The following is a 10,347-nucleotide window of genomic DNA, read 5'->3' on the forward strand; positions in this document are numbered from 1 at the left end:
TTTTTTAATTCCTGTTCCTGGTCGCTCCCCGGTAATCACCCCCGGTTCAAGCCGTTATCTCCGATTTGGCGACTGCCCCGTGCGTATATAAAAATCACTCCCCGGCAGGCAGGGACGGGCAGGGACGGGCAGGGACGTCCCACCGCTGCCTGCGCTTACAAACGGTATAAAACAAAAATAAAACAACACCCCCCCCAAAACCAACCCAAAACACCCCCAAATATTTCTGCTTCACAGGCCAAGGCAGGGTCAGTGCGGTGCGCGGCGCGGCCGGCGGCAGCTCCTCTACGTTCTCGACAAGCCGCGGTTGTCCAAATCTTTCACCTGAGCGGTAAAAAAAAAAAAAGGGCTGGGTTAGGTGAAATTTAATGTTTTTTCCCAAATCCGGGGGGTTTGGGCGCGCCTGGGGGCCGTACCTTGTATATTCGGACCAGCCAGTGCTCTGTGGTGTACGCCTCCTCCAGCACATCCAGCTCAAAGTCCTTGTTGCCGATTTCGGCGTTCCTCACCCGGTCATAGCCCGGCGGTCGCTCTGCGAGAGGGCAAAGTACAGGCAGCACACCCCAAAAATGTTGGGGGCATGGTGGGGCGCCCCAAAAGTGGTGCCACCCCCCCTCCACCGGGGTGTTTTGGGGACTTACTGGCCTCGGTGTAGACCTGGCCGAAGCGGTAGTAGCACATCTTGTACATGAGGCAGTTGAGGAGCACCGGGGAGCCCTCGCGGTCGACCCGAAATTCCCCCGTGGGGGTGTAGTAGTCGTGCTCCTTGATGTGGCGCCCCGTGTCCGTGCTGCCCCCGATCCGCACCATCCACAGGAACTTGTTGATATCTGAAAGGTGGAGAGCAAAGAGCTGGGGGCAAGAGCAAGGGGTTGAGTTGGGGGGAAAAGAGTGAGGAGGTGAAGTGAGTTGGGGGGCAAAGAGCCAAGAGTTGAACTGAGCTGGGGGCAAAGAGCAAGGAGTTGAATTGAGTTGGGGAGCAAGGAGTTGAGTTGGGGAGCAAGGAGTTGAGCTGAGTTGGGGAGCAAGGAGTTGAGCTGAGGGCAAAGAGGAAAGAGCTGAGGGGCAAAGAGTGAGGAGTTGAGCCCAGATGGGGGGCGAGGAGTTGAGGGGCAATGAGTGAGGAGTTGAGCCAAGCTGGGGAGCAAAGAGCCAAGATCTGAGCTGAGTTGGGGGCAAAGAGTGAGGAGTTGAGCCCAGCTGGGGGACAAAGAGTGAGGAGTTGAGCCCAGTTGAGGGGCAAAGAACAAGGAAAGGCTGAGGGAGCTGGGCTTGTTCAGCCTGAAGAAGAGAAGACTGAGAGGGGACCTCATCAACACATACAAATATCTTAAGAATGGAAATCACGAGGACGGAGCCAGACTCTTCCCAGTGGTGCCCAGTGCCAGGACCAGGGGCCATGGGCACAAACTGAAGCACAAGAGGTTCCAGTTGAACGGGAGGAAGAACTTGTTGCCTGTGAGTGTGCCCGAGCCCTGGCCCAGGCTGCCCAGGGGGGCTGTGGAGTCTCCTTCTCTGGAGATCTTCAACCCCCGCCTGGACGCTGTCCTGCATAACATGCTCTAGGAGAACCTTCCAACCCTTGCGATTCTGTGATTCTGTGTGAGCCCAGCTGGGGGGCAAAGAGCGAGGAGCTGAGCCCAGCTGGGGGGCAAAGAGCGAGGAGTTGAGTGAGGGGCAAGCAAAAAAGGCAGGTGCAGCTTCCAGAGAGCTTTTCGGTACCGCTTCCACCTTGGAACCTCAGCTGAAGGTGGGAGCTTGCTCCCCTAAGAGCTATTTTGGAGAAGCCTGTGCCACCAGTGCTCTGTGGGTGGGTGTGACCCAGCTCAGAGCGAGATCTTACCGTCAGATGAATACCCGGTGAGGCCTCCAAAGATGACCAGCACATAGCTGACATCCAGCTCCCTCATGATCTCATAGGCTTTCTCCTCTGTCGATGCCATCGCCTGGAGCAGACACTGTGTCAGTCACACCACGTGGTGCCCCCAGAAAGTCAGGGGAAGGCGGTGGGCAAGGGAGGGACCTACCTGACCGACGCGGGAGATGTGCGTGTTGTTCCAGGTGTTGTTGTCCACCAGGATGGTCCGGTTGGCCATGGCGGTTATCTGGTACCCATAGTCCCACCAGGACATCACCTTTGCATCCTGCACCCAAGCACCAGATGCGCTGTCAGCACCTCAGCGGACACCGCTGGGTCCCCGCTGCCCGAATTACCCCCGTTTACCTCCGGCGTGTTGTGACGCAGCCAGTAATAAGCTTCTCTGAAGTCATCAAAGATGATCCTGCTGCCGTCCCCACCCCGGGCGGACAGCACGATGGAGGGGGAGGAGTATGCCTCACTGGTCACCCAGGTGGAGTGGAAGGTGTAGGTGATCAGGAAGAAAGCCATGACCAGGATCATGCCACTGGCAACCTGGGGGGAACAAATGGGGGTCACCGCTGGAGGGAAGAGGCCATCTGCCTCCCACGCTTGTCCCCACCAGGTGTCTTCCTGAGCTGCCCCAACCCTCACTTCGTTTTTGATGGGATAGGTGGAGTCTTGCTGCTTTTTGCTCTTCTTGTCCGGTCGGCTGATATCCAGGTTCTTCATGTAGGTGGACAAGACCTGAGAAACCCCGATGCCAGACAGGATGCACATCACCGGGGCCAGCACCAGCATGAGACGCACCTACAGGCAACAGCAGAAGAGTCGGTGCCTGGTGGAGAAGGAATTGGGGCAGAAATCCGAGAGAAAACAAGACATTAAACGCCATCCCTAATTCAGCGCCTTGAATTCAGTGGAAACATCAGACCCTGGATAAACCTGTAGCTCATTTTTTTAGTGGGTACAGACTGGAAGCGGCCACCACCTTAGATGGCCCCAAGTTCTCTGAAGACCTCAAAATTGGCCAAGGTGCAGAAGTGACCTCAATTTAACCCCCTTGGGCAATCTTTGGTGGAGCCAAGAATGGGTCGATGCCTCCACAGCAGAAAGCGACCCGCGCTTGGGGCTCGGGGTGCTACAAAAGGAGTGGAACAGGCTCAGAAGCAGCCGCTGGCTGTCGGTCCCTGCTGGGACACCTGGAGAAATCGTCTGGGTTTGCAACTCGGCTATGGGAGAGCAGGAACAGAGACCCAGTGGCGGTGGCCGCAGCAAAACCAGTGAAGTTTTGCGACGTCACGTTCCCTCGCGGCGCAGAGGGGCGAATAAACCGGTTGTAAGGACGGAGAAAAGCCTCACGAACGTTTCAACCGCCTCACGGTGGAAGAACCATCACCAACAAGCTCAGGAAAATAACCGAAACTGGCTTCGCTAAGACCGTTCTGTCATCCTGCTTGCGCCCAGCAGGCAGCAGCCCTCACCATCACCGCAGAGAAGTACATGCTGGTCACGCCGTACATGATGATGAAAATGCGGGCGTCCGAGAGGTTACTGAAGCAGTAATACAGCCCGACTGCGGAGAGGAAGGAGAAACGGGTCAGGTTTGCCCTAGAAATCTGCTGCCTGAAATAAAAAACAGCCGGCAGAGGGATGGAGCGCTCCACGGCAGCCTCGGCACCGCGAGGAGAGGGGAGGCTGCGGCCCTGGCTGGCAGAATAAAAACCCTTCCGGTGTCGCAGGGTGATTTAATAACTCGGGGCCTGACGACGTCTGCGCCCGGCTCACCTGGGAACATGAAAACGAGAAGCTGCAGGTCGAAGTAGTAAGAGGACCAAGTGGTGGGCTGGTGCTCGGAGACGGAGGCGATGATGGGGATGTTGTTCTTTGCGTAGGAAGGGTCCAGCAGGGAGTAGAAACGCCCCGTCCACGGGGAGATTTTCCCTAAGGATAAGGAGGAAAAAAAAAAATCATGTTCAGTTCCAGGGGAGAGTAACCAGCAACGCCAATACGTTCCCTCACAGGGGAAGCACGTGCAGGGCTGAATGAGCAATCCTGGACCTCGTTTAACATCTCTGTTACTCAAACTTGCCGTTTTAGAAAGGAAATAAAGTGCAGTTTCACCCTAAAAAGACCTCTCCCCCACCCGCCCCATGTTTTTAGCATCTCTTTGCTACCACCCATCAACGTTCGGGTTCTGAAGCAGCAGCTCAGCGTCCCCAGCGTGCGCTGAGTCACGGCAGGTTTCTCTCTGCGCCTCGTATCACCCCGAGCCCAGCTCTTACAGCTGCCTCTTAAATATTTGCCTGCTAAGGCGCAAATTAGGGCTGGTCCCAGCCTCCCCCCTCAGAGGGGGGCTCGCAAGCCGTGCGGGCAATCACGCAGAATTGGGATTGACCAATTAGGCGCTCTCCAAAGCAAAGAAAGCGGGCCAAGCCGGCGGCAAAACACACTCATTCTCGCCGCCGTCTCGGGCTACCTGTCAGCATCAGCACGGCCCCGATGGTGAGGAGGACGAAGCCGACCAGGGAGATGACACTCCTGAAGAGGATTTCGAATTGCTGCGGGTTCAGCTTGCTCCGGAGGTAGTCGACGAAGGCGTGGATCTGACACAAGCCGAAGACTCCAAGGGCAGCCATGTGCTCCGAGGAGAGGACAGGCTGCGAGCAGGGGAGAGCGTGATGAGAGACGGAGGAGAACAAGAGCCGCATTGTGCCTGGTATTGGCTTTTTTTTTTTTTTTTTTTTTTTTTTTTCCACAAATCCCTTCTCAGCAAAATCGTTGCCAAAGTCAGGGGAAACCGTCCCAGCCCTGCGGATGGCACAGCCGGCGTGAGTCGCTTTCTTACAGCAGCTTTGATTCCCAGATAGGAACCCACAAGGAAAATTAAACAGATTCTCTTGAAAACGTGAGCAATTTTCCTGCTCTACCAAGATGCACGCTGGCACGAGCGTTTCCTTCACTGACACCAGAAATGATTTCATGGGAGGCAACCAGTGCGGTGAAGGTTATTACAGAACCCCAGCATGGCAGGGGTTGGCAGGGCCCTCGGGAGCTCACCCAGTGCCACCCCCCTGCCCAAGCAGGCTCACCCAGAGCAGGGGGCACAGGACAGCGTCCAGGTGGGGGTTGAAGATCTCCAGAGAAGGAGACTCCACAGCCCCCCTGGGCAGCCTGGGCCAGGGCTCGGGCACCCTCACAGTCAACAAGTTCTTCCTCCCATTCAACTGGAACCTCTTCTGCTTCAGTTTGTGCCCGTGGCCCCTTGTCCTGGCGCTGGGCACCACTGGGAAGAGTCTGGCTCCGTCCTCATGACACCCACCCTTGAGATACTTGTACGTTAGCAGCTTTGAAAGTAATCCAGCACCTCCAAAAGCTAATCTTGCCAAAAGTCACAACGCATCAGCCTAACAGGAGCTAGAACTGGAAGCCAGCACCCACTCATAACACCAATGGGGAAGGCGAGAAGAGAAACCAGGTGCCAACTCGCTGCTGTTCGGCTATGACCCAAGAAATGACCATCCTTGAGTCTACAAATTGTTCTGGTCCCCACCTGGAAGCCAACAAAGGAGATCTGCATCGAGAGGATGGTTCCCAAGCAGTAGACCGTGCAATAGGCTACGTAGATCCTGTGGGAGAAGCGGCCGGTCAGCATCAGCACAAGAACATGCAAGGGGATGAGGTTAATCAGAAAGACGTAGCCACCCCAGGAGGAGACCTGCCAAGAGAGAAAACAAACAAAACCCCCCAAGTTCCAGGACTGAACGGGTTGCGCAGCAGAGATCAAAGGCAGTGGGTTTGATTTTCCCGGGATCACGCACACAGCTGAGATCCGCTCCCTCCAAGGGCATCCTCAACAGTCACAGCTGCCCGAAGCCCAGGTTTTTCACCACCACTCATTAAACCCTGCACAAAACCCCCGCTAGTTTTGGTTAAATGGAAACGAATGAAGAAAGCATCCATTCCATTCTCACGCCGAGCCCTTCGGAGAGGTTCCAGCTCCACGAGTACGAGGTCACAGCACCGGCATGCCATGTATTTTTGGTGACCGTATCCAGAGCGGTCCCTGGAGTCAGAAACACCTCGGCGCTGGGAGAAGGAACACTTACCATGTAGAAATAGGCAAGAGCGCACATCGCTGCCCAATAGATGGAGCCGGTTTTGACGGCTTTGATCCACATGTAGTAAGTCAACAGCATGCAGAAAATGGCGATACCTGGGTGGAAGGACACAGAAAGGTCAAAGCAAGCTCACGTCAGCCCTGAAACGTTAATACAATCTCTGCGGCGTGCCAGAGCACGCAATTGCATTAAAAAAAAAATTAAAATATATCTATAAATGCTTTTGCTGCTCCGTCAGAAGATGGAACAGCACCTCATACAAAGAGCCAGGCCTGGGAAAAGGGTTTCACAGCTGATCCCTAGATTGAAATGCTGTGATGTTTGTGTCTTACATAGAGAACAGCTCGCGTGGCTGCTTCTAGCCACACCAGCTGGCCTTTCTGGACACAGTGGCTCCTTGCACGGCCCCCGAAAGCCCAGCTATGGGAGAGGAACCTGGACCCTCTTCCACCCCAGGCATCGGCAACAAGACCGGTGCCTTCGCCAGCCCCAAAGTCATTGCTGGAAGGGAGGTAAAACCATGGGGGAGCACGCAGCAGCTCCGATCCCAAGCAGAGTTTGTGGAGGTAGCAAAACCCTTTTTGACTGGCAAAAAAGGACACTCAGGGAATGGGGTGTGCTTGCTGCTGGAGCCAGGAAACGCTCCCTCTTCTCAACTGCATAGGCGAGAACAACCACCGATCTCCAAGCAGTTGGGTTTGTAAACTGGCAGGGACCTGGCGGGGCTCGCTGTGAAAGGACGGTTCTGTCGTGCCCCACAGCAGCTTTCCAGCACCCGAAGCTGTTAAGGTTTCCTCACTCCGACTGTCACAAACTCACCTTCGTTATCGTAGGAGCCGGCAACAGATCGAGAGATGTACCCCGGCACAACTGCAATCATGGCGGCAGCAAGGAGTCCTGCCCCTGCATCCTGGGGAAAAAAACACGGCGAGAGGGTGGAAAAAGCCATCAGTTTTTAGGGCTTTCGTTACTGTGCCATACTATGCCTCGAAGGAATAAAAAAACGAGTGTTGAAATGAAATTTTAAAACAGATCTTTCGTTTATCAGGAGTTCTGGGTTTTGACCAGCATGGTGGTCAACTCCAAACCTCCGATACAGCCGCGAGCTGCCTTCCCAAAAGGCACAGAGCCTGTGCTCCCCTGCAAAGCAAAAGCCTCCAGGGTACACCCCGATCTTCCCCTTACCTTGAGCTCTTTGGTGAGGTGGTAAGTCACTATGGTGGTGAAAGAGGAGAAGAGGGGAGCCAGGAACACACAGACATTTCGGATGTCGATGGTGATGTGGAAGAAGTGCAGCACGTGGTAAATTGCCGCCGATGTGATCATCAGGCCTGCAGGACAGGAATGACAGTGTGACCGGGGGGCTCTCGGTCTGCCCGCAGCACCGGGGGTCGTTAGCTTGCGATTAACAGCAGGGCAGATGAAAAGTCTCGCCAGGAAGGAGCTGCTGCCCAGGACGCCTCAATGAAGGGCATCCCCTGAGCTCCCCTCCTCTCCCAGCTGGCACCCACGGTTCTGCTCCGTGTGCACTACCTGCCCCTCTCCCAAACCTGCCCCTCTCCCGGTTTTCCCTTGTGCGAGGTGCGTTTTGGCTCAGCAAAAGCCTTACCTGGATAAATGGTCCCACCGATAATCCTGCCCAAGGGGTACCACGCTCGGTCGTCAAACCAGTTGTGGAATTTGTAGAAGCCCTCCTCTGCCAGAAAGCGGGTCGTGCGGTAGTTAAAATACCTGCAACAGTGACAAGCACTAAGCATCTCCGCATCCGGATACAGACATATCGAATGCTCCTCGGGTCACAACGGCAGTCCTTAACGAGCATTCGCACAACGAGGCAGCTTTTGACAGGCTGTTAAGTACCAAATTGTGTGCCTGTTGGGATACCCTTCTCCAACATCTAGGGGTAAGAGAGTGTTGTAAGGGCTGACCGCGCATTTTCCATGCAGAGGGAATTAGTCCTTTTTCCCTAGACTACCACAAACCTCAGCTGCAAGGGTTCATCCCTCCTCCTAGGGGGCTTAAAAGTGGGTGTGCAAAGGCAACGTTCCCCCTTGTGCCTGATTTAACCAGCAACGACCACCCTGGGACGCAGACAGAAGTTGTACGAGGAGCCCGCTCTCTTGTCATGCCCTCCCTGCTCAGGCAGAGAATAACCACACCCCAGCATAAAAGCGGTGTTGGGCAACTTCTCCCACTTAGATCCAGGCCACAGGATGAGTCCTGGGGAACGAGAAGGGAATTTGGGGTCCAGAAAAGGAAAAAACAGCTCTACTGAAAACTGCCCTCCAAATCCCTCAACCTCAATGGGGGTTAACTTGAGCCCAGCAAACACCCCCCAACTTCTGTGTGGTCCAGAAGAGAAAAACCCAGCAGCCCCCCAAACAGGAGGAAGACACTTACGGGTCAAATTCATGGATGACGCTTTCGAATCTTAAGACGGAAAAAAGCCTTGTGGAGAAAGCTGCAACCACAGAAAAAGGGCAGAGTGAATCTACAGCGCCCACTGAGCCGGAGTTTCTCATCTACTTTGATTAAACTTGTTTCTGTCTCGAACTGGTCATTGGGAAGACAGAGAAAGACATGTTTTACAACGGAACAGATACGGAAGGAATAAGAGCGCTCCCTTGAGAAAGATGAGAGCTTCGCAACCTATAAAAGAAGAGAAGAAGGGAGCAGAGGCGGCTGCACCCCGGGGTCCCCCTTTGAGAGCACTGGCAGCCATCCGCAAGGCCGGCACAGCAGGACGCGGACTTACACAGCACAGCTGCCATTGACAAGATGAGGAGCTTGAGCAGAGTGTCTTGCTTCTCGTAGGACAGCCGGAGGAACCCTAACTTGGTCATTTTCACATCAAAGGCAGAGATTGGGGACGCCTGAACACCTGAGAACAAACAGGGAAGACGATCAAGGAGCGAGCCAGCCCACAGCCCCGCAATGTCTCTAAACGTTCCATGAAATAGGACTTTAAATACCCCAGTCCTGCCCAAGGAGGCTGTCGTCCACCCTTCACCCGTGCCAGATGCTTTCACTGATCCCCGTCTCCCTTCCCCAAATCCCCTTCCCTCCCATCCTCACCCGATCGGTTGCCCCGAGTCTCGGCGGAGGTTTTTCTTTCTTTTACAGGGACCAGAACTTCTTTGGGGCAGATGACGCGTCTGTTTCTCTGCACACAGAACAAAACCCAAGTGTCAGCTTTTACTAAAACCACATTTTCCCTGGCTGCTCTCCTGGAGTTTACCCACCACCTGTAGGTGAGGAACGAAAAAGATAATCCAGGCAAATCGCAAGAAGTCGCTGCTGTTTTCTCGTATATAGGAGTTCTGAACGGCTCCTGGCCGCTCCGCTTTGAATTATTGATGTTAAACACATACATCCCAGTGGTTTCCTAACGCAGACCAGCACGGTACGTCAGCTTTGTTTATATCAGACACCTCGACTGTTTAATTCAACCTCCCTGGGTGGACGGGAAGAGCCAGCAAAATCCTGTTGTTAGGCACCAAGGAAGTGAAACTGCGGCCAGAGAATAACGTCTTTCTACTCTTGAAAACACTCCCGATTTTTTTTAAATAGTTCTTTACCCAATTGATCCAGAAAAAAACCCCCTACCACTCCCTGCAAATTCAGCCCCAGAACTGGTGGGTAAATCCTCAGTTCACTTCTCTGAGCTACAGCGCTGGGGACGGCAGACCCGGCCAGGCTGAGATTTAAAAATAAGACACAAACTGGGCTTGGGTCTTTCTGCGACCTAGAAGTGATTCCAACTTGAATACGCTTGTCACTAATTGGTACAGAAATAAGTCCAAGTTGTAATTATTTCCTGGTTCCCCTGGGGATAAGAAGCAGCAGCTGATAATGATACAACGCGGGCGCCTCCCAGGCACGAGTGGCTCTGCCACCGCGGTGCCACCGGTACCCCCATTCCCACAGCCCCAGTAGACGACTCACAGGGGGTCAGGGGTCCCTTCGAAAGGGCTACGGGGGGACCCAGCAGCCCCCAGCCAGTCACCAGGTACTGGGGTGGGAAGGAGGAAGAGCTGTCCCTGGGCTATGGACTGTGGCCCTGCGCTCGCCACCAGCCCCTCCGAGCTTGTCACCGTGCCCCTCCACCAAGTCTCCTCGTGCACCCCATCACTCCATACCTCCATGCACTCCACAACCCCCAGACCCCCCTATGCATGCCATAAGGCCCCACGTCCTAAAGGCTCCAGCCCCTGACAACCAGCAGTGCCTCGCCCCACAGCCCCTGGGCACCCCACAGCCCCTGGGCGCCCCACAGCCCCCCATGCCTGGACACCCCACAGCACTGCCCACCCCAAAACCCCTGGCCCCACAGACCTGGGCACCCCATAACCCCACAGCCCCTTCCTC

At 54.9% G+C, this 10,347-nt stretch overlaps 1 protein-coding gene across 1 annotated transcript; it reads right to left on the reverse strand.

The window, feature by feature from the left end:
* Positions 1–34: 34 nt before the first annotated feature.
* Positions 35–9,139, reverse strand: STT3A (STT3 oligosaccharyltransferase complex catalytic subunit A). Its single transcript, XM_009642117.2, has 18 exons — positions 9,055–9,139; positions 8,735–8,860; positions 8,380–8,440; positions 7,589–7,710; positions 7,165–7,310; positions 6,799–6,889; positions 5,968–6,074; positions 5,412–5,576; positions 4,338–4,518; positions 3,647–3,802; positions 3,343–3,434; positions 2,513–2,668; positions 2,225–2,413; positions 2,028–2,144; positions 1,844–1,946; positions 642–830; positions 417–532; positions 35–324 (listed from the first exon to the last, which is right to left on the reverse strand). Exons 2-18 carry the CDS (start codon positions 8,820–8,822, stop codon positions 286–288), a joined length of 2,118 nt encoding a protein of 705 aa, XP_009640412.1. The 5' UTR covers positions 8,823–8,860; positions 9,055–9,139; the 3' UTR covers positions 35–285.
* Between the last annotated feature and the right edge of the window lie 1,208 nt (positions 9,140–10,347).

The sequence above is a fragment of the Egretta garzetta genome, unplaced genomic scaffold (genome assembly GCF_000687185.1).
Source record: "Egretta garzetta isolate BGI_Z169 unplaced genomic scaffold, ASM68718v1 scaffold207, whole genome shotgun sequence".
Taxonomy (NCBI): domain Eukaryota; kingdom Metazoa; phylum Chordata; class Aves; order Pelecaniformes; family Ardeidae; genus Egretta; species Egretta garzetta.